The sequence below is a fragment of the Mustela nigripes genome, chromosome 14, assembly GCF_022355385.1.
Source record: "Mustela nigripes isolate SB6536 chromosome 14, MUSNIG.SB6536, whole genome shotgun sequence".
Classification (NCBI taxonomy): domain Eukaryota; kingdom Metazoa; phylum Chordata; class Mammalia; order Carnivora; family Mustelidae; genus Mustela; species Mustela nigripes.
This window is the reverse complement of record NC_081570.1, coordinates 28,646,618-28,669,343: the sequence shown is the minus strand read 5'-3', so window position 1 is coordinate 28,669,343 and position 22,726 is coordinate 28,646,618. Positions and strand designations below refer to the sequence as shown.

The 22,726-nt window shown below is 52.2% G+C and overlaps 1 protein-coding gene across 3 annotated transcripts in view; it reads left to right on the top strand.

Annotated features, from left to right (window-relative positions):
• Positions 1 to 22,726, top strand: part of EPHA10 (EPH receptor A10) — a 38,505-nt gene that overhangs the window by 14,400 nt on the left and 1,379 nt on the right. The window contains exons 6-15 of one of the 3 annotated variants that reach the window (XM_059377316.1): positions 10,111 to 10,244; positions 12,877 to 12,952; positions 16,415 to 16,523; positions 19,644 to 19,705; positions 19,877 to 20,002; positions 20,666 to 20,851; positions 21,291 to 21,352; positions 21,565 to 21,768; positions 22,054 to 22,203; positions 22,390 to 22,583. In XM_059377316.1, coding sequence (XP_059233299.1) covers positions 10,111 to 10,244; positions 12,877 to 12,952; positions 16,415 to 16,523; positions 19,644 to 19,705; positions 19,877 to 20,002; positions 20,666 to 20,851; positions 21,291 to 21,352; positions 21,565 to 21,768; positions 22,054 to 22,203; positions 22,390 to 22,583 — 1,303 coding nt within the window. Of the gene's footprint in view, positions 1 to 10,110; positions 10,245 to 12,783; positions 12,953 to 16,414; positions 16,524 to 19,643; positions 19,706 to 19,876; positions 20,003 to 20,665; positions 20,852 to 21,290; positions 21,353 to 21,564; positions 21,769 to 22,053; positions 22,204 to 22,389; positions 22,584 to 22,726 lie in introns of all 3 variants that reach the window. The other 2 variants (XM_059377315.1, XM_059377317.1) reach the window with 2 other exon arrangements.

The window sequence follows — 22,726 nt, the reverse complement described above, 5'->3', positions numbered from 1 at the left end:
CTGGGATCATGACCTGAGCCGAAGGCAGCTGCTTAACCAACTGAGCCACCCAGGCGTCCCACCCCCAAGAGAAATCTAATAATAGTTACTCCCCATTCCTCCCACCCCCTCTAGCACCTAGAAACCGTTAATCTACTTTCTGTCTCTATAGAATTGTCTGGTCTGGGCATCTCATATACACAGACTTATACACTATGTGGACTTTCGTGTCTGCCTTTTCTTGTTCTTCAGCGTAATGTTTTCAAGGTTTGTCCATGTTGTAATGTGTATCACCACCTCATTCCCTTACGTGGGTGAGTAATATTCCATTGCATACCACAATTTTGTTTATCTATTTATCAGTTTATGGGCAGTTTTTCTACTTTTTGGCTATTTTGACTAATGCTGCTATGAATAGTCATGTACACGGTTTTGCAAAAACATGTTTTCAGTTTTCTTGAGTGTAAACGTAGGAGTGGAATTGCTAGGTCCTATGAAGTTATAGACTGAATGATATCTCCCCTAAATTTGTAGGCTGAAGCCGTAACCCCTGTGTGATTGTCTTTGGAGACAGGGCCTTTAAGGAAGTAAGGTTAATGAGAGCATAAGGCTGGGGCCCTAAGCGCAGAGGACTGGCGTCCTTCCAGAAAGGGAAGAGAAACTAGAACTCCCATGCTCTCCCTGTGCCTACGCAAAAGGAAGGCCAAGACAGGACACAGCCAGAAACAGCTGTCTGTAAGTCAGGAAGAGAATCCTTAACTGAATACTAAGGGTACAAATCTGTAAACCTCTCTAGCTGGGAGTTCTAGCCTCTAGAACTGTGAAAAAAATCCATTTTTGTTGTTTGTGCCATGGAGTCTGTTGTGTCTGGTCATGGCAGCCTTAACCGACTAAAACATACAGTGGCTTTTCATCTTTCGAGGAACCGATGGACTTTCCGTGGAAGGGGTGCAGTCTTCCAAAGCGGCAGCTCTACCCCACGTTCCTGCGGGGGAGGGGCACAAGGGTTCCAGTCTCTCCACCTGGCCCTCGAGACCGGTTTCTGTCTTTGTTGGTTGCAGCCATCCTCGTGGGTGTGAAGCGGTATCTCCTTGTGGTTTGCGTTTGTATCTCCTGACTAGCGACCTTGAAAGTCTTTTCATGTGCTGGGTTTTCTTTTTGTCCTTGAGTTATGAGCTCTCTCTCTTTTTAAAAAAATCTATGTATTCTGGATATTAGGTCTTTGCATTTTTCTAAGTTTTCTAAGGCCTTTCTAGTTTTCTAAGACTGCTGTAACCAAGTACCAAACATTAGATGGCTTAAAACCAAAGCAATGTGCTGTCTCGCTCTCAGAAGCGGGAAGTCTGCAGTCAAGGCAGCTGCGGAGCCTTGAGTGCTCTGGCTGCTATGGGGGAGGATCCTTACTTGCTTCCAGGCTCCTGGGTTTGCTGCCAGTCCCTGTTCCTCGTTGGCACATAGATGCACGTTCCAGTCACGTGACCTCTTCTCCCTGAGTGTCTTCATCTTGTCTCCCCTCTGTGAGGGTCTTCCTCTGTGTCCAAATTTCCCTTTTCCCAAAGGACATCATTCATAGTGGATGAGGGCCCACTTGAGTGACCTCATAGGAACTTGATTACCATTGGGAAGACCCTAGTTCCAGAGGAAGTCACATTCTAGAGGGGCTGGGACTTCAACATTCTTTTTGGGGGACACAATTCAACACATAATAACCCTGACCAGATATAGGACTTAACAAAATTTTTCTCCTACTCTGTGGATTACCAGTCACTTTCTTTCTTTTTTTTTTTTTTTTAAAGATTTTATTTATTTGACAGACAGAGATCACAAGTAGGCAGAGAAGCAGGTAGAGAGAGAGAGAGGAGGAAGCAGGCTCCCTGCTGAGCAGAGAGCCTGATATGGGGCTCGATCCCAGGACCGTGAGATCATGACCTGAGCCAAAGACAGAGGCTTAACCCACTGAGCCACCCAGGTGCCCCTACCAGTCACTTTCTTAATGAATTGAGATATAATTGACAAATAATATTCATTTGGGGTGCAACATCATGATTTTTTATTTGTATATGTTGTGCAATGATCACTGTAGGAAGTCTAGGAATGTCCATCACCGCACATAGTTAGACATTTTTTTTTTCTTGTGATGAGAACTTTTAGGGTCTACTCTCTTAGCAACTTCCAAAGATGCAACATGCCTGGGTGGCTCAGTCAGTGAAGCGTCTTCCTTCGGTTCAGGTCATGACCCCAGGGTCCTGGGACTGAGTCCTGCTCCTCAGGGAGCCTCCTTTTCCCTCTCCTCCCAGCTGTGCTCTCTCTCCCTATGTCAGTCTCTCTCAAATAAATAAATAAAATCTTTTTTAAAAAATATTATTTATTTATTTATTTGAGAGAGAGAGTGAGAGAGAGAGAGAGCATGAGAGGGGAGAAGGTCAGAGGGACAAGCAGACTCCCCGTGGAGCTGGGAGCCCGATGTGGGACTCGATCCCAGGACTCCGGGATCATGACCTGAGCCAAAGGCAGTTGCTTAACCAACTGAGCCACCCAGGCGCCCCCAATAAATAAAATCTTTTAAAAAGATTGCTGCTAAGCTGGGAGCCCAATGAGGGATTCTATCCCGGGACCCTGGGTTCATGACCTGACCTGGGTCTCTCACCGTGAGTCACGTCTTTTGAAGCTCCGAATTTTACGTTTTGGTGAAATCTGGGGTTATCTTTGCCTTTGGTTTCCTATCTAAGAAACCATTACCTGGTTCACGGTCATGAAAATCTAGACCCATGGTTTTGTTCTCGTAGTGCTGTTTTGCCTGAATTTATTTTAGAGAATGTGTTTCAATTTCTGGATGATTTGCTTTTTGTTTTTGTTACTGATTTTACTGCTTAGAGAAAGAGGTTTGTACATGTTTTCCTTTTTAAAGTCACCACTGAGGTTTTCTTGGTTGTGAAAGGTAGAGTCAACATCTTAATTGCCTCCTGGCTCCTTGAAGGCGATGTCTATCATTTCCATGCTGCACGCTTGCTCTCAGGGTTTCCATGAACCGAGTAAACTTACTCTTCATTTCTGCTGCCTTCATCTCGTCTACCTGATGTTCCCATCCTGCATGTGATTCGGTCGAAATTCCTTATGTTTGCAGCACCTTTTCTTTTAAATATTTCGGTTTTGCTAACGCACCTGTGGTTTCCCCACAGGCCTTGCTCACCCTCTCTGCTTGTACCCACCCCCCATCTATTTTTCTTCTCTGCCTGTTGTCCCTTGGTGGCCTTCTGCTCCCATTTTCAGGAGGCTGTGTTTTCTCTCCTCTCCTTGCAGACGCCAGACAATCCCTCACTTGTTTCTCTGTCACACTAAATCCCTTGGAAGAAACTGCTCCTCCTGGAGCTTCAGAATAATTTTACTGTTCATTTATTCTGAAAGGTTTTCTTCACAAGCCCGATTTCTTGGTGTTTTCTGTTTCCTTGTTCTTGAACAAGGAGATAACTAACGTCTGCCAAAAAAGCCCAATGTGCGACTTGTCCCCTGGGTTGGTTTGTAAGGCTTTCAGGTGCAAGTAATGATAAATCTCAATCCAGCTAGTGTTCACCTAAAAATTATTTCTTAAAAATAATTTTATTTTTAAGATTTTATTTATTTATTTATTGAGAGAGAGAGAACAGGAGGAGGGGCAGAGGGAGAGAGAGAGAATCCCAGGCAGATTCTGTGCTAAGCACAGGGCCCCACACGGGGCTTGAGCTCATGACCCTGAGCCAAAATCAAGAGTTAGACACTTAAATGACTGAGCCACCCGGGTGCCCCCTAAAAATGCTTTCTCAGCTTACCTGCGGGTGGAGGTAGAGCATGGTTACTTCAGCAGTTCTCCAGGGTCCTCAAGAACCCAGGTATTTTCTGTCTTTCTATACGCCTTCCTTATCACATTGGGCTGACTCCCTCATGGTGGCAAGTTGGATGCAGCAGCTCCAGACATCACATCCTTACCATCCAGAGCAGAAGAAGAACTGTTTCTTCCGTGTAGGTGTCATTTAAGAGCAAGAAACCTTTCCCAAAATCCATCCTCCCCTTAGCTGATTTCTCTCGTGTTGGCCAGAACTGGATTACAAGCCTGACCCAGTCACTGGCCTAGAAAATGAGTGTACGCAGATATCTTAGAACAATCAGAACTCACCTGAGTCCCATGGGGGGGAGACAGTATACCCTGAACCAAAGGTTGGGCTCCACAGGCAAGGAAGGGGGACATGGCTGTTGAATGGTTTTCCAGCAGCATCTGCCGTGCTCTTGGTCCTGCTTGGACACTGGCCGAATTTCCTCACTGATCTGCAGCGGGAGAGCAGGTGCCTGGGCTCGGTTTTCAGCTCCATTCTCAGGATTTATCAGGCTTTCATCTAACATATCTCGTGGGGTTGAAATGGAACCTTCTCCTACCTCTGTATCCTGGCCCTCTGATGCTTTCAACAAATGTAGTTCCAAAAACGGACATTCCTAGCCTCTTCCTATCTGTGCTGTCTGTCTGTATCTGCAGGGGGTTGTGTCTCCTCCTCAGATGCTTCCTCACTCCTCCCCTCTTGAACCCATGTCTTCTCTGCGAGCTACCATCTCCAAGTAGATTTAGGCTGAGAGGCACTCCTGGGGATAGGGAAGAACACTTCTCCTCTGGAGCAACCATGCGGGAGAGTGATGGCTGTGCATTGTCCGGTTGACAAAGACCTTGCCTTTTTTGAAGGGTCAGACAGTGGGAGGAGGGATAAAAGATCTTTCAAGTTATTTTTAGGTTGGGAGGCAGGGTCACTCTGTGGGCAGCATAACCTGGGGGTCCACTACAATTGCACTTTCAATCTAGTTCCACTGGTTTTTCTCCCAGGTGGAGCTGTGCCTCTCCACCCGCCTCCCCCATTCTGGCAATCAGCTGTCAAGACTAGGTTATGGCGACGGTCTGGGTTTTCGACTCTTTCTGTACCTTTATGTTTGAGTTAGAATTTGGGAGAGATGGGAGGTGGGGACTGCTAGATGGTTGCCATTTAGAACTAGAAGCCATGTTCATGCACTTTTTAAAGAGTGAGTTACATACATCCTGTCTCTCCTTCCTTGGCCCCTTCCCCCCAGTATCTGCTTCCCTCAGTCCCCTGCAGTCACCAAGACCCTCCACATCGTTAAAGCCAGAGGGCACTTTGAATGGTGGTCTTACCCTGTCTCTTCTCAGCATACGACACTGCCGCCCGCCACCCACAGGTTCCTCTTGTCGGTTAGCTTGCACGGCATGCATGCTCTGTGTCGGGTATTGTTGTTCTTGGTGGGTTTTTTTTTTTTTTTTGAAGATTTTATTTCTTTATTTGAAAGAGAGAGTGAGAGCATGAGAGGTGAGAGGGGAGGAGGAGGTCAGAGGGAGAAGCAGACTCCTTGTGGAGCTGGGAGCCAACCCCACGCGGGACTCGGTCCCGGGATTCCAAGTTCATGATCTGAGCCGAACACAGTTGCCTAGCCAACTGAACCACCCAGGTGGCCTCTGTGCCAGGTATTGTGCTAACGTCTTCATGGCTTCATAAAATTCTCACAGCCAGCCTACTGAGGTCCTCATTCTTCCCATTCTGCATGTGAGGAAACGGAGGCTCTTGTTCATGGACCAATAGCTCATGACCAGAAGAGTCAACAGGGAACCTTCTTAAATGCTCTTTTCCCTGGGCTTCTGGGATCTTATTTGCTCCTGATTTTCCTGCTACCTTTCTGGATCCTCATTTTTGAGCTCCTTCCTCTTCCTTTATGTGCCTCTTGAATTACATACTTGTTTCCTAAATGCTTTTCTTTCTCTTTCTCTGATGGCTCTTGGGTCTCCGTCTCACTCCCAGATGACTTCTGTGAGCCCTGAAACCACCTATCCAGCTGCCTGTCCGGTATCTTCTCTTGGAAACCCCTCTGCTCAACACACCTAAAGTGAGGCCGTGATCTTGCCTCCCAGTAACTTGGTGGTCCCTGCCTCAGATCAGGCATTATTACAACTTTTTTCTTTAAATTCAGTACTGTCTATTCAACATATCTAGACTCATGGTTCTCAAAATTGTCTGCACATTGGAATCACCAAGAAGATTAAAAAAAGAAAAAGATACCAATGCCTGAGTCCCTCTCTACAAAGATGATTTCATTGTTTTGGGTTGTGTGACCCGGGCATCAATACTTTTTTATTGTAGGGGGAAAAAGCATATAAAATTTACTACCTTAACCATTTTAAAGTGCATAGTATGCAGCAGTGTTAACTATAGGCACATCCTTGTGCAACAGATCTCTGAACGCTTTCTTTCATCTTGCAAAACTCATACCCTGTACCCACTGAACCAAAACTGCTCCTTACCCTCTTCCCCTCCATTCTACTTTCTGTTTCTAAGCTTGAAGACTTTAGATGCCTCATATAACTGGAATCATGTAGTATTTGTCTTTTTGTGACTGACTTATTTCACTTGGCGTCAAGTTCATTCATGTCATAGCCTGTGATAGGATTTCCTTTTTTTTTTTTTAACTGAATGATATTCCATTGTATGTCTATATCACATTTTCTTTTCTTCCCCCTCCAGCTTTATTGAGATATAATTGACATGCAACTTGTGTAAGTTTAAGGTTCCAGTGTGATAGTTTGGTGTATGTCTATATTGTAGAATGATTACCATGATACATCTGTCACCCCACAGAGTTACCTTGTGTGTGTGTGATGAGATCACTTTAGATCTCTCTTACCAATTCTGAAGGATACAAAACAGTATTGTTGGCTAGACTCGCCCTGCTGGATATTAGATCCCTAGAACTTTTTCAGCTTCTAACTAGAAGTTTGTATCCTTTGACCAACTTCTCCCATTTCCCCCAACCCCTAGCCTTTGGCAACCACCAGTCTACTCTCTGTTTCTATGAGTTTGGCTTTTTCAGATTCCACATATAAGTGAAAATGTACAACATTTGTCTTTGTCTTTCTTATTTCCCTTAACGTAATGCCTTCAAGGTTCATCCATGTTCTCGATGATGACAGGATTTCTTTCTTTTTTATGGCTGAATAGCATTCCTTTATATAATCATTTTCTTTTCTTTATTCATTCATCCATCAACAGATACTGAAGTAATTTGCATATTCCAACTATTGTGAATGATACTGCAGTGGACACGAGTGTGCAGATATCTCTTCAAGATAGTGATTTCATTGTCTTGGGATACATACTAGCATGGGGCAGAGGGAGAGGGAGAAGCAGACTCCCCACTGATCAGGGAGACAGATATAGGGCTCTATCCCAGGACCCTGTGATCACGACGTAAGCCGAACGCGGACACTTAACCAACTGAGCCACCCCAGGTGCCCATGTCTTTCTACCTATTTTTAAATTGGGTATTTGTGGGGGCTTTTGTTGAGTTGTAGGAGTTCTTTATATATTTTAGATATTAACCCCATATCAGATATGTGGTTAACAAATATTTTCTCCCATTTCATAGGTTGCCTTTCATTTCGTTGATGGTTTCCTTTACTGTGGAGATGTTTTTAAGTTTGATGTGGTCCCATTTGTCTATTTTTGCCTTCGTTTCTTGTGCTGTTGGTGTCATAGTCAAGAAATCATTTCCAAGTCCAACGCCAGGAAGTTTTTCTATGTATTTTCTTTCTTTCCTAAAATATATTTTTAGGGGTGCCCAAGTGGCTCAGTGGGTTAGAGCCTCTGCCTTTGGCTCAGGTTATGATCCCAAGGTCCTGGGATCAAGCCCTGTGTCAGGCTCTCTGCTCATCGGGAGCCTTCTTCCCCCCCTCTCTGCCTGCCTCTCTGCAATCTTGTGATCTCTGTCTGTCAAATGAATAAATAAAATCTTAAATAAAATAAAAAATATTTTTAAAATTTATTACTTGAGAGGGGAGAGGGAAAGGGTGAGGAAGAGAGAGAGAGAATCCAAGCAGACTCCTGGCTGAGTGCAGAGCCTGTTGTGGGGCTCCATCTCATGACCCTGAGATCTTGACCTGAGCTTAAATCAAGGGTCAAATGCTTAACCAACTGAGCCACCCAAGTGTCCCTTAAATATATTTTTATTATTTCAAGTAGGCTCCATGCTAGACATGGATGCGGGCCTCAAACTCACAAACTCAGACTCACAACCCTGAGATCAAGACCTGAGCTGAAATCAAAGAGCTGGACACAAGGGCACCTGGACACAGTTGACTTCACCTCAGGTCATGATCTCAGGGTTGTGACACAGAACCTTTCATCGGGCTCTATGCTCAGCAGGGAGTCTGCTTAGGAGTCTCTCCTCTCTCCCTCCCTCATCCTCTGCCCTTCTCCCTGTGCCCCCCCACTAAAATAAATAAATAAATCTTAAAAAACAAGTAAGAGTCAGACTGAGCCACCTAAGCACCCCTCCTGTATGTTTTCTTCCAGGAGTTTTATAGTTTCAGGTCTTACATTTAGGTCTATAATTTTTTAATGTTAGATTTTGTATGTGGTATAAGGTAAGGGCTCAACTTCATTATTTTGCATGTGGATAATCAGTTTTCCCAGCACTGTTTGTTGAAAAGACTGTCCTTTCCCCATTGTGTCGGCTTGGCGCTCTTGTCCAAAATCATTTGGCATATGAGAGGGTTTATTTATGGGCTCTCCATTCTGTTCAGTTGGTCTGTATTTCTGTTTTCATACCAGTATCAAACTGTTTTGATTATGGTAGCTTTGTAATGTTTTTGAAGTCAAAAAGTGTGAGGATACTGACCTTGTTTTTCTTTTTCTTTTTCAAGATTATCTTGCTATTCCTGGGTCTTTGATTTTCCATATGAATTTTAAGATTTCTTTTTCTATTTCTGCTAAGAACATCTTTGGGATTTTGGTGGGAATGGAGTTGAACTTGTAGGTCACTTTGGGTAGCACGGACATTGTAACCATATTAAGTGTTCCACTCTATAAACACAATGTCTTTCCATTTATTCGTGTCTTCTCTAATTTCTTTCAGCAATGTTTTCTCATTTTTCTTTAACTTTAATTCTAAGTATTGTATTCTTTTTGCTACAATTGTAAATGGGATTGTTTTCTTCATTTCCTGTTCTGATTGTCCATTGTTAGCGTGTGGAAACACGGCTGATTTCTGCGTGTTGACTTTCTTTCTTTCTTTCTTTTTAATTAACATATGATGTATTATTAGCCCCAGGGTTACAGGTCTGTGAATCGCCAGGTTTACACACTTGACTTTATTTATTGCATCTTTGCCATCTTTGTTTAACAGTTCTAACAGTGTTTTTGTGAAATTTTTTAGGATTTTCTATGTATATGTCACCTGTGGAGTGAAATAATTTTACTTCTTTCCGGGGCGCCTGGGTGGCTCAGTGGTTTGGGCTGCTGCCTTCGGCTTGGGTCATGATCTCAGGGTCCTGGGATCGAGCCCCGCATCGGGCTCCCTGCTCCGCAGGAAGCCTGCTTCCCTCTCTCTCTCTCTCTCTGCCTGCCTCTCTGCCTACTTGTGATCTCTGTCTGTCAAATAAATAAATAAAATCTTTAAAAAAAATAATTTTACTTCTTTCCTTCCAGTCTCAGTGCCTTTTATTTCTTTCTCTTGCCTAAGCTCTCTGGCTAGGACTTGGGTACTGTGTTAAACAGAAGTGGCAAGCGTGGACATCCTTGCCTTCTTGGTCTTGTTCTTCAAGGGAAGGCTATCAGTTTTCCACCTTTGAGCATGCCCGCTGTGGCTTTTCATACATGGTCTTTATTAGGATAAGGTAGTTTCCTGCGGTGCGTCCAGTGTGTCCTAGTGCGTCCAGTGTATTACCTCTTAACCAGACCGTTAGAATAGCAAAGTAGGTTGTTTTTCTGCCTCCTATGCTCTTCAACGTCTCCAAACCACAGAAAGTGTAGAAAGAACCTAGGGGATTAGAACCAGCCACCACTAGGGCAGCTGGAGGTCAGGGGGTGGGCAAGAAGCAGGTGGCTTGGCCTTTCCCCGCTGCAGAGACAGGAGAAGCTGACAGCTGCGGGGTGAGAGTGGTCTCTCTCGCCTCGGGTCTCAGGACACCCCAGCTCAGGCCTCGCCCCGCCCCTGGCCCCGCCCCACTCCCTGCATGCCCCGCCCCGCCTCTCTCCCTGCATGCCCCGCCCTTCCAGCCGGCCCTGTCCTACTGTGGGATCCCGTGGAGAGCCCCGCGTTACTTACTTTCAGCGCCTTGGGAGGAGGATGAGATCCGCAGGGACCGAGTGGAGCCCCAGAGTGTGTCTCTGTCGTGGCGGGAGCCCATCCCCGTCGGAGCTCCGGGGGCCAATGGCACGGAGTACGAGATCCGATACTACGAGAAGGTGAGACGCGGTATGGGCGGCACCTGGGGCTGGGTTCTGGGGCTGTGGTCTGTCTCCTTGCAGCTGCTTCCTTACCTACCATCTCGCCGCAGAAGTCTTCCTTACTTTCTTCGTGAACATATCCACGACCTTCTAAGGCCCGAGTTCCTTCCTGTCCCCTCCACTCCGTGCCTGGACCCCCGGGCTCCTCCGCAGCCCCCGCTCTCTGCCTGGACCCCCGGGCTCCTCCGCAGCCCCCGCTCTCTGCTTCCTCACCAGTCATCAGCTCCATTGTCGCCGCTTTTGCCTGGTGTTTGCAATTGACCTGGAGCGTTCCCTGGGGGCTGATCCAGATCTTGCTGTGGCCAGACCGAAAGAATGCAGAAATACCATACTTACAAATGTCTGACAAATACCATAATTACAAAATGTCTGACCTAGGTCAAGTAGTCCACTGGAACTTAGGTGCTCCTAATATTTAACTGCCTGCTCTCCCGAGCAATGCCTGGATGGATGAATTATTGTTACAGTTTTACTGACATACGGGATGTGTAACGCATGGTTTACAAATAAGAAGAAAAGATATACAGTGTCCTTATTGTAAACTGCATCTAGCTGAATGATCCGTATAGGAGGTTTTTGCCGATTTTTTCTGACTGCTCGTATCTGTTGTCCATCTGTGGTTGCAGTTCAACCTTGACTTGACAAATGGAAAGATGTCCCAGTCCACTATCTCTTTGCCCCATAAATGCACTGTCTTTAAATGTGATTTGTAATTTGCTGTTAAAATGTTTCTCACCTTGGTGCAAATTTTATTCATTCAAGCAAAACTTAGCTTTCATCTTCAGCATGTCATGTCAGAATTTCACTCACCCCTTAGTGACTCAAGGGACTTCTTGGCTGAATCAGATAATAGTTTTTGGATACTGGAAGTCTACTGAGAACTGTGGGTCGGGGGGTGGGGGTGGGGAGTGAACACCGAAGAGGAGGGGCTCCTGAGTCACTGCTAGGTGATCTAGGGGATGGGGAGCCACCCACGGAGGAGGAGGACCAGGTCTGGGCTAAGAGGGTGAGCTTGGGTTGGTCCATGCAACGTCCAGGGAGTCCCTGGTATATCTAGGTGGGTTTGGGGGTCTGGACACTCAAGGGAGAGGCCTGTCCTGGAAAAAGAGAGGTGGGGCCTTTCAACATAGGGCTGGGAGCTGATTGAAGCCAGGGACTGGAAGGGAAGGCCAGGAAGGACTATGAGAGTGACAAGAGCAGCAGAGACAGAGCTCTGAGGAGCCCTGAGGTTAGGAGACAGAAGAGGAGGACACGGGGAAGGAGCTGGGCACGCAGTCACTGCTCACAGAGGGCTCACTGAACTGACACCCCGGGGGGAGGGGTCAGAGTATAAGAGACAGAGTCCCGAAGCTGAACTGGGTGGGTGCTCCAGACCCCAAGGGGGTATGAATTTGCAGGGAACTGAAACCCTTGAAAAGAGGAGCCTGTGCAAAAGGAGCTCGGTTTGAAAGCCGTCCGGGGCATCGCAGATCCAAGTCCTGGAGGCACGTTGCTGCTCATCTGCCCGTATCTGTGCACACCAGTCCCTCATCCCCTGCTCAGGGGCTTGCTCAGGGCATCTGATGGCTGCTCTGCCAAGCCCCTGCCCTTCCAGTCTCACTGCCTTTCCCTGGGTCGTTCAGATACCTGGAAGAGAGATTCCAATTGGCTCAGTTTGGGTCCGAGTCTGCCCCATTCCTGAATACCATGACCAAAGAACAGGGCCACATGATAATCAGCTGTGGGCATGACGGGGGCTCTGATAAGGTGGGAGGGTGGGCAGAGATGAAACAATGGCCACATCTCCAGTACATGCCATTATCAGACGTGCTGGGGAGCAGTATGACATAGAGATAAAGCACAGGGCCCGAAGGAATCAAGACGGTGTCGTTCTGATCCTTCCTTGATGTGACCATCACCTATAAAAGAATGAAATGCTACTGCGAGCACTGTAGGTAGCGAGGCCTCTGAAAGGGTCTAGCACAGCAGCTGGCAGTGAGCCAGCCCTCACTCCATGACAGCTGCCACTGTCCTCGCTGTCCAGCCTCGGGCGAGTCTCTCCACCCCTCTGTGCCCGATTCCTCATCTGTGAATCTGTGCCTTGCAGGACATCGTGAAAACCAGATGACAGAGAGAAGGAAAAACTTTGTGAGCTAACAGGGGCCAGGCAGGTGTCAGGGGTTATTCCTCTGAGGCATCAGCCCCAGCTCACCCTTGGGACCTTCGGGTTCTGATGTCTGTCCCCAAGAAGGGGGATCTAGTGTCGTCTCTAAAGTTTCTCTTACTGTTCTTAGCCAGAAGTACCACTGAGTGTAGGAGGGAACTGGGTGCAGAGAGGGGTTGGAGAGCCTGTGGAAGAAGCCTTCGGGGTCCTCCCCACACGGTCCCAGTTGTGCTTTCCCACTCGGTCCATGCTCGCCTCAGGGCACTTCTCCAGCCGCTGACTCCTTGCCCCCCATTCTTCAAGGAGCTCAGGTCTGGTGCTGGATCTGGGCCTCATTTCTTGGTCCTTCCTCAGGGTCAGAGTGAGCAGACTTACTCCACGGTGAAGACAGGGGCACCTGCGGTCACTGTCACCAACCTGAAGCCGGCTACCCGCTACGTCTTTCAGATCCGGGCGGCTTCCCCAGGACCCTCCTGGGAGACCCAGAGCTTCAATCCCTCCATCGAAGTGCAGACCCCGGAGGGTAAGTGATGTGTATTCGGGGAAGGGTTGGGTAGGGAGACCAACTGGGGATGGGGTGGTTATCCGTGCAATTAAGGGAACCTGCAGAACAGTTTAATTACAACCTAAATAATTTATGAATTTGGAATCTACCACTGAGGGCCTATTCAGTGACATGAATTAAATGTGGGGGCCTGTCCTGGGGGAGCTCACAGGGAGGGGCTCGTGAAGAACCATAAGCAACATCTCAGCTGGGGTCTCCCAGCCTCCCAGGACCTCCCGTGTCTTGTAGAAACAACCCGTGCCCTCTCCAAGATTCTCGGCATTTTCCTTGGGAGGAGCTGTTGTCTCGTGGACACTCCTTGCTCCAATGGGTCAATTCTTTCCCATTCTGCTTCCTTCTCTCTGTCCTGACGGAGACTCAGACGTGGGTTGGGCTGCCGTCCCTTTCCCCACTGGGCCTCAGAGTGAGAAGCACACTTCACTGAAGCTTGGGGACACAAAGGAGTTGCACCAGAGCAATAAACAAAACAAAACAGGGCGAGCTGTGCACGTTTTGGTGTGGGAGGGATTTGTACGGTAGGGGAACCATTTCTCCAACAAAGCTGTTACCAAGACAAAACAACAAAACAAAACAAAGGCTGAACATCAGATACCCTGATTCTAAACCAACTCTGGCTTGTGCCCCCACCCCACCCCCCTCCGTGGTATCCTGCTATCCGCTTCCTCCCTTTCCCTCCCTCCCCTGGCTCCTCTCCCCCCAGCACCCCCAAAGTCCCTTTCATGATGAGAGATGAGCAGCTTAGCTGTGGCTTGGGCGGTTTTGCCTGCTGCTAACCCTGCCCTCGGGGTCTCACCTCTATCTACCCTGAGCAGTTCACGAAAAGTATTTTCCTGGACAAAGGCAGTTCCCCCTAAGAGGCGTTCTGACACCAGCTGTCAAGATAATAATTCTTTCCAACCTGCTACACGAGTCTAATCCAAGATAGGAAGAGCTTGGAGCCCAAAGGGAGGTGGAGATAAAATGTGGAGGGAGTTTGGGTTCTGGGAAGAGAGACAGCACTTCTTGCTCGAATGCCTGTCTGTGCCAGGCCCCGGCCAGGTGCTGGCAGGAGGAGATTAGAGCTCTGTGTTGAAGGCTGGGGAGCATTTGAATGTGTGGAGATGGGCAGGGAAGGCATGTGGGGTAGATGAATCCATCCGAACAAAGGCTCACCGGTTTGGCTGGAGTGAGTGCAGTGGAGGCGGGAGCTGGGATGGGCTGATGATTTCTGTTCGTTTGGTGCTTCTCAGTGAGTAGACCCTGCTTGGTCCCCTGGCCCCTTTGGCTGTTGCCCAGGCTCTGGGGGCATTGATCTCTCAGTCTGCGGAGCTCTCCTTCTGCTGAGCTGTGACCCTGACTCAGGAGCACGACAAAGGACCCCGTATCAGCTACCCATTGCTTGTAACAGATTACCCCAAAGCGAGTAGCTGTGAACAGCCAACACTTGTTCTCTCATGGGTTTTGTGGGTCAGGCACCTGGGTGCTGCTTAACTAGGTGCCCCAGGGCTCAGGGTCCCTCCCGGCTGTGGTCCCTCAAGGCTCGGGTTCTCACCGGCTCTTTGCCTCTTGGGCTTCACCCTAGAGATCCGTCACCCAGGAACGCGATTCTTTCGGAGACTGTGAGTGAGAGAGAGGATGCCCAGGATAAGCCACAGTCTCCCGTCTGTGACATCCCGCCCCTTCGGAGGCATTCTCTTCATTAGAAATGAGTCCCTATGTCAAGCTCACGCTCAAGGGGACTGAATACCAGTTGGTGGGGAATCCAGAGGGCACATCTCGGACGCCACCTGGCACCACCGCCCTGTCTCCGTTTCCATGTCCACGTGGACATCTCATTTCAGACACTTCTCAGCAACTCCGCCCACCTCTGTCCCGGCCAGACCCTGGGTCTTGTTCCTACCTCTGGGAACCACGGGCTCTCAAATCCCCTCATTGACCTTGGCCTTGTTGGCCTGTAACTCTTCTTTCCTCCTCTGTCTCTTGTCACTTGACTGTGACATCCTCTTTACAGGCCTGGGGATCCGACCTCATCTCCGAGGCCGTGAGCCCCTCCTGGCCTCATGTCGCCCCGGCCACTGCGGATCCTCCCCGGGGAAATGCTCTCCAGCCGTGTGGGTCCCCACTCCCTGGACACTGCGCTGCACCCGCCCTGCTCATCCCAGAGCTGGGAGCCGGCCTGAGTCCTGTGTCCCACACCTCGCCTAATCTCAGCTGAGTCTCTGGGGCTGTGCGGCATCTCCCCCACTCTAAGTAGTTTTCCCAAAAGGCCTCCTCTCTCAGGCACTTCCTGTCCATCCCTGCTCCCAACAGAGGACTTCATCCCTTTCCCCCAGGCAGGATCTCTATCGGTCATTCCCTGTCACCCTCAGGATGAAGTCCCTGCTCCTTGGCCTGGCATCCCAGGCCTTTCAGGTGCTGTCCACCCCCCCCACACACCCAACCCCATTCCCTTTTTCCTCCTACTTCCATCCAGCTTCACATCTGGCCCCTCTCAGCCCCCACGCGGTCTGTTTCCCATCCCCATGGGATGGCTTGCCATTTCCCAGACCCAGCTTGTGCTCCCGAGCAGCACCAAGACCGTGCCGAGCTCCGAGGCCCGGTGCAGATGCCACGGCTCTTCTGTGAGGCCTTCCTCACTGGCTTTAGGAGGAAAGGAGCCTGTCTCTGTTCAGCCGTCCGCTTCTGTTTTCGTTCTACAGTTCGGAATTCTGTTTCTGTCTCCCCCACTGGTCTGTACACTTCCCCGGGGCGGGGATTCTGACTTATTCATCTCTGTCTTCTGAGGGCTGGTGGCAGCCTGTCATACAGGTTGAGTGGAGGGATGGACAGATGGATGGATGGATGGACAGATGGATGGACGGATGGATGGATGGATGGATGGATGGGATTGGGAGTCTGGCGTCCTCCTGGCCCCTCTCTTGGGGAAAGAGTTCACAGTAGAGGCTTTTGGAATCAGGTTCGAATCTTAGGTTCACCACGTATTAGTTGTGGGACCCTGGGCAGATCGCACAACTTTTCTCAGCGTCGGTCTCCTCGGCTATAAAATGGAGACACCACTACCTTACCGGCTGGTTGTGACCGCGAGCGTTGTCATTTAATTAAGGCAGGTGGCACAGTGTCTTGAATGGAGTAAGCGTGCATTCAGTGTTCCCTTACTGTGATGCCAGCCGGTCTGGATGGGGCTGGCGAGCTGCAGGGAGAGGCTGTTCCCCCTGCAGAGCTCCATTAAGTCAGTGCCCAAGGGAAAGGCACAAAGGGAGGCCCAGGTGTGCCTGTCTGGACCCCGGGGGGTCCTCTCTCTCGCAGAGCTGGACTGCAGGGAGAGCAGGAAGCTCCGGGTGCCACTTCAGGCCCTTGGCTGTGGGGGGTGGGCGGCAGGGGTCGGCCCTGGGGCCTGGGGCAGGCCCTCTGCCTGCCTCAACCTTGTGCTTTTACCCCCAGCTGCCTCAGGGTCCAGAGACCACAACCCTGCAGTGGTCGTCACCGTGGTGACCGTCTCAGCCCTCCTCGTCCTGGGCTCCGTGATGAGCGTGCTGGCCATGTGGAGGAGGTAGGTGGCTGGTCCCAGCCGGGCTGATTTCCGGGGTGGGGGTCGGATCCCTGGGCACCCTCATGTGCATCACAGTCCCTCTGTCTGTACCTGCGTTTGCACGTGTGCAGATCTGCACACGCAGACATCTTGCTGTGTAGACCCAGGCTGGGCTGGCGAGCTCGCAGCCCCTCCCCCCACTTCCCGCTCCTTGCGGCAGCAGCCGGCACCGCAGCTGGCTCAGCCGCTGGGGGATGAAGGGGATTTAGCTCCTTAACTCATTAAATGTCAGAAGGCATCACGGAGGATGGAATCAAGCCCCGGCTGCTCCAGTGTGATTAGGATTCTCCTGAGGCACTCAGAGGCCCCCAGCCCCGGCCCACAAGGGATCCTGAGGCCCTTTAACACAGGCAAGGGGAAGAAAGGCAGAAATTGTGTGTTGGAGGGGGGAGGAGAGGGAGGGGAACAGATACACCAGAACCCCCCACCCCCACCCCCAGCAGGAGGACGCTGGCAGGAGAGTGGGCAGAGAAAGGGAAGGGGAGGAGGGGGAAGGATATGGAGCCTGAGTTTGGTTCAGAGAAGATTCCAGTTCTTTTGCACACGGCAGAAACCTCATAGCATGTATTTCCGCCTTATCCCCAGGGCCACACTCTGCTGCACGCAGAGGTACGAGGCTGGGGCTGAGGTCAGCAGACTTGAGGGGTGGAAAGTCTGCATGTGCCGGGCTGGTGGGGGGGTCAGGGGGGAGGGGAGCGGGGAGGCAATGGGGGGTGCAGAGGAGAGTGATGGCTGCTCCGGGAGCTGCATTCCCAGCTCATCTCAGCATCCTGGAACTGCCTGTGGGCAGAGGGGCAGGGAGCATTCACACGGCACTGTTTTCTTGGCCTTGAATGGAGCGCTGAAAGTGACTGAGGAGGGGAGAGCCTTGGCCTGGGGGTCTGGGAGCCGCTCTGCCTGGGCCAGGATGGTAAGGGAGTCCTGACAGGAGTCTTGTGAGCTTCTTTCTGGTGCTTAGATGCCTGCACTGGACCTGTTAGGAAAATAGGACAGGATTGGACAGGAGCTGAGAGCCTCTTGTCCTGGCTGGGAGCCTAGGGACTAGGGGAGGCAGGAGGAGGATGTGGGACAGAGGGGTGTGAGGAGCACAGAGGGGTTTGAGGAGCACCCCTCTGGGGAGGAGCTGTGCAGGACAGGGTTAGCCGCCCAGGAGCACCTTGGAGCAGATGTGCGAGGGCGGGGAGAGTAAGCCAGGGCTCACTCTTAAAACCTGCTCAAAATCCAGGGGCACAGAGACACGGAGAAGCTGCCCATCAGGGCTGACGGGCTTGTCCAGCCAGCTGCACGCGCTGACTGCTCTCGGGGTCCCTGCCGTTCTTGCCTTCTGCGGGGTCTCCTCCCCTCCGCTCTCCCTCCCCACCCCACCCTGACTCATCCCACTTCTCACCAGAGGGGGTTGTCCAGTGGAAACCTCTCCATTTCTCTGCCCTTCCTCCATCCAATCGGCCTTGCCCCCTTCCCCTCCATCCCCCTTTCCTGGATGTTCCCCTCATTCATGGGAAGTCCAGTCCCCACACTGGGTGACTTCAGTGACCCTTGGATAACCTCCCATCCCTTGGCTTCTTGGTCCTTTGACTTGCTCAGTCCCAGGGACCTTCTGTTCCGTTCCGCCTCCGCCTCCCTCTCCCGTGTCCTGCCATCGAGCTGGCCATCACCCCAAATACTGTGTCCGACTGGCTCTTCCACTTACGCCCTGCAGGTGCGCTGGCCTTACGGCTTATCCCCTCGGCCACGACTGCTGCACCTGCTCCTTCGTGCACACCTGCCTGTCTCTGCACCCATCCTCTCCCTCCCTCTGCTCTAGAGTAGGTGCCTTCCTCCCAGTCCTTCCTGCTGTGTTGCGGACCCTGCCCCTTCTCACCATCTCAGGAGCCCTCCTATTTGTACCGTCCCCCTCTGCCTCGCATAATAGCTGACATTTAGTGAGTGCTTTGTAAGCTCTGTGCAACCCTGCTGTATTGCTGTATTGGGCGGGGCTGTCTTTATCCCGATTTTATTAAAAAGAAATCCAAGCCCACCCAGCCCTGCTGCTACCAAGTGCAGGAGCTGGGAAGCCGGTTCCTGCATGAGGTTCCAGAGCCCGTGCTGCTAACCACCATCGTGACTACTTGAGCTGCCTTTCCCGTCCATATAGAAACATCTCCGTAACTGCCCCCTCCTCTGAGCCCCCATGCCATCACTCTCCCCTGTACCACTTTTTCTTTCCTTCCTTCCTATGCCATGGTCACCCCTGATTTTCCTTCTGCTTCCCTTTAACTTGTGATCTCCTCTGTGGCCTCTTTCTCCTCTACCCGGTCTCTCAATGTCGGGGTGCTCAGACTTGTCCACAGTCCCACTTCCCAGGCTCTGTCCTCTGCCTGAACGGTGCTCACAGCTCCCCAAAGCAGATGTTTTCTCCATCCGCCCCTCATTTCTAACTCCCTACCCCGCACCCCTCCCCGCTCACCCCGTGAGCTCTGCAGATTCCCACCGGCTCAGCGCGAGCCTCTCCTCTCCCTGTCCTGGTCGATGGCACCACCGTCCGCGGCTGGGCAATCCAGAACATGAGAAGTCATTGCTACCTTCTCCTTCCCCTTTCTGCCTTCCAGCAGTCCTGTCACCTAAATGTCCCTTGAGTCCTCTTGTTTTTCTCCAGCTCCGTGCTCCCCCTGCATCCCACGGCACCACTGCCAGCTCCTGTGGGTGCAGCCCAGCAGGATCTTTCTAAAAGGCAGCTTGAGTCATGGTCTCAGCTGCTCAGCAGTGCCAGGGGCTCTCCTTTGGGCCAGCAAGGCCCTGCCTCAGGGCAGCTTGGGTTCAAAGTCAGGGGTATGGACATGGGTGCCTCTGGAGTTGCAGGAACGTGCATTGCGTCTCTGACGCAAAAAATAATTAGGAATGAAGTTGGGGATGAGGGGTTAGGTCTGGGGTTAGGGTTCTGTGTCAGCTGTGGGGAGGATCTTTCAAAACAGGACAGGAAGGTCCCTCCCCAGGGCTCAGATCTTCCTGGCTTTGAAGGGCTAAGGAGCTGCCACCCTGGGTGTGGTAAGATGGGTGGGGCTGGGGCTGCCTCCATCCAAGAATGCCTCTGTGCCTCCCCAGGCCCTGCCCCTATGGCAAAGGAGGTCAGGACGCCCACGATGAGGAGGAGCTGTATTTCCACTGTGAGTTGTCACCTGGCCCCTGCTTAGCCCTCTTCCTTGCTGTCCTTCATAACCCCCCCCCCCCCCCCCCCCCCCACCCTCCCCTCCCCCAGCCGGCCATGGGACCCCTTCCCCTCCACCACTCCCCACCCCCAACCCTGGCCCATTTCTGTCTCTCTCTCTGCGTTCCAGTCAAAGTCCCAACACGCCGCACATTCCTAGACCCCCAGAGCTGTGGGGACCCTCTGCAGGCTGTTCATCTGTTTGCCAAGGAGTTGGATGCAAAAACCGTCACCCTGGAGAGGAGCCTCGGAGCAGGCAAGCTGGGCCCCCCGGAAGCCTTGTCCGTCCCAAGAGCCCCCTCTTCCCTACCCCACTTCTGCCCCCCAGGCCTTCCCCATTTCTGGAAGCCCTGCCTTCACCCCAGTCCCAGCCTGCCCAGGAGGCCCCAGCTGCACCCCAGACAGGACCTCTACCCACCAGGTTCCAGGCAGGGGATGGTGGAGGGAGTCTATGATCCTGCCTTCCTACCCTCTCCCCGACCCCATGGTCACCGAGACCCGCCCACCCTAGCCCTTTCTCCACTGGCCTCTGCAGACTGCTCCTGGCGGGAGTGTAGTCCTGCCATGGAGGGGGCAGTGGGGAGGAACATTCACAGACCTGGGGACCAGACACCTCTGAGTTCTAGTCCTGGCTCTGCCGCTGACCAGCTGTGTGACCAAGGGCACATGGTTCTCCTGCTTGGAACCTGTTCCTTGTCTGTGAAATGAGCACGAGAACTGCTTCGTCGGGGGGACTGCAAAGCCCATGTCACATGGCTGATTCTCAGTTTAATCATGATTTGAACTCGGGAGACCCGAGCCCCAGGCCGGAAATGGCCCGTGATCCAGAAGCTGCTCTCTCCGCTGCTCTCCGAGCCTGGGTTGGTGGGGGGGGGGGGGTGACCCCCAGGGGACTGTCTGAGGTGCTCTCTTCTCACAGGGCGGTTCGGGGAGCTGTCCCTCGGCTGCCTGCAGCTCCCTGGCCGCCAGGAACTCCCCGTGGCCGTGCACATGCTCAGGGACGGCTGCTCTGACTCCCAGAGGCTCAGCTTCCTGGCTGAGGCCCTCACTGTGGGCCAGTTCGACCACAGCCACATTGTGAGGCTGGAGGGTGTGGTCACCCGAGGTAGGGCCCTGTGTTCTGCAGCTATGGGGGTGGAAACAGGGTGGAAGGTGGGGTGCTTCTATGTCCCTAGGCCCTTTCTCCAGCCATGGGAGGGAGCTCCTGAGCTGCCCAGTATGGTGAGAAAGCCTCAGCTTTTCTTTCACTGATTCAGGGAGGCCCTTTTGACCTTGAATGACCTTTCTGACCTGTCATGATACTGTTGGGGGTGGATGGCGTGGACCTTGGGTGATTTTTCTTAGCCAACTTATTGCAGCTCCTAGATCTTGGTCATTGTCCTCCTCCTTATGATAGAGGGTCCTGGGTCATGCAGGAGGGGGGCCCGGCTGGGGAAACTTCTTTCTGGCCATCCTGGCCCAGGCTGGGGTCCAGGTTGGGGGAGCATGTATGCACGCGGAGGGGAGCAGGCAACTTAGCGTGTGTGCCCCCCTGCCTGGCACAGGAAGCACCTTGATGATTGTCACGGAGTACATGAGCCACGGGGCCCTGGATGGCTTCCTGCGGGTGAGTGGCCTGGGTCCCCGGCTAGGGGTATCGCTCACCATGTGAATCTTCATTCCTCACTTTTCTCTTTGGTGGGACTTGTACTTGGCATCATTCCCTAAAAAGAGGCCCCTTGGCCAGGCCCACCTGGTGGGTCCCAGGGCAAACCCAGAGATGGGTAGGTGACTTCCCTGGGATCCCACAACCCCCAGAACTGAATGTTCCTCCCACAGCGGCATGAAGGCCAGCTGGCAGCTGGCCAGCTGTTGGGGCTGCTGCCTGGGCTGGCGTCAGCCATGAAGTATCTATCGGAAATGGGCTACGTTCACCGGGGCCTGGCGGCCCGCCGTGTGCTGGTCAGCAGCGGCCTTATCTGCAAGATCTCTGGCTTTGGGCGGGGCCCCCGAGACCGAGCAGAGGCCGTCTATACCACCATGGTGAGGATTCCCTTCTCCCAGGCAAACCTGCCCATCAGGCCGCACCAGGTCTCTATCACCCACTCCCGCCCTCTGCCCTGCCTGGTCAGGGCCACTCTCCCTACAGCCCTGCCCCTCCCCCCACTTGGCCCCGAATAAATGCCGGTGTGGGCATCGTTATGTGCCTTGAGAGGTGCCGCTGGGAGGACGGCAGGCAGGGCTGGATCTGGGCTCCATGGGGGTGGGGAGACCTGGGTGTGCTTGGGCCAGTCCCTTCCTGCCCCTGACCTGCTTGTGTGTCCGCAGAGCGGCCGGAGCCCAGCGCTGTGGGCCGCCCCTGAGACCCTTCAGTTCGGACACTTCAGCTCTGCCAGTGACGTGTGGAGCTTCGGTGTCGTCATGTGGGAGCTGATGGCCTTTGGGGAGCGGCCCTACTGGGATATGTCTGGCCAAGATGTGAGTGACTCAGGCCCCAACTCCCTGACCTCTGCCCATTGACCCTTGACCCTTGACCCTAGGCCCCTCTTCACTGTCTCCTTGCTCCCTGTCCTGCCTGGTCACATCCTCCTGGGGATGGGATGCTGTGTGCATGTGCTGGAGGGACATAAAGCTTCCCGTCTGCCCCTCGCCCCCATGGCCCAGGTGATCAAGGCGGTGGAGGACGGCTTCCGGCTGCCCCCGCCCAGGAATTGCCCCACCCCCCTACACCGGCTGATGCTTGACTGCTGGCAGAAGGACCCTAGCGAGCGGCCCAGGTTCTCCCAGATCCACAGCCTCCTGAGCAAGATGGTACAGGACCCAGAGCCCCCGAAGTGTGCCACAACCACCTCTCCCAGGTATAGCTGATGCCCCACGTGCCCTGGATACACCCCTACCCACCCACCCCAACCACCAGATACAGCCAACCTCTCCCCTCCCCACGAGTGGCCTCCCAACATGGCCTGAACATAACTGCCCCACCTGCCTCCACCTGTCCCCC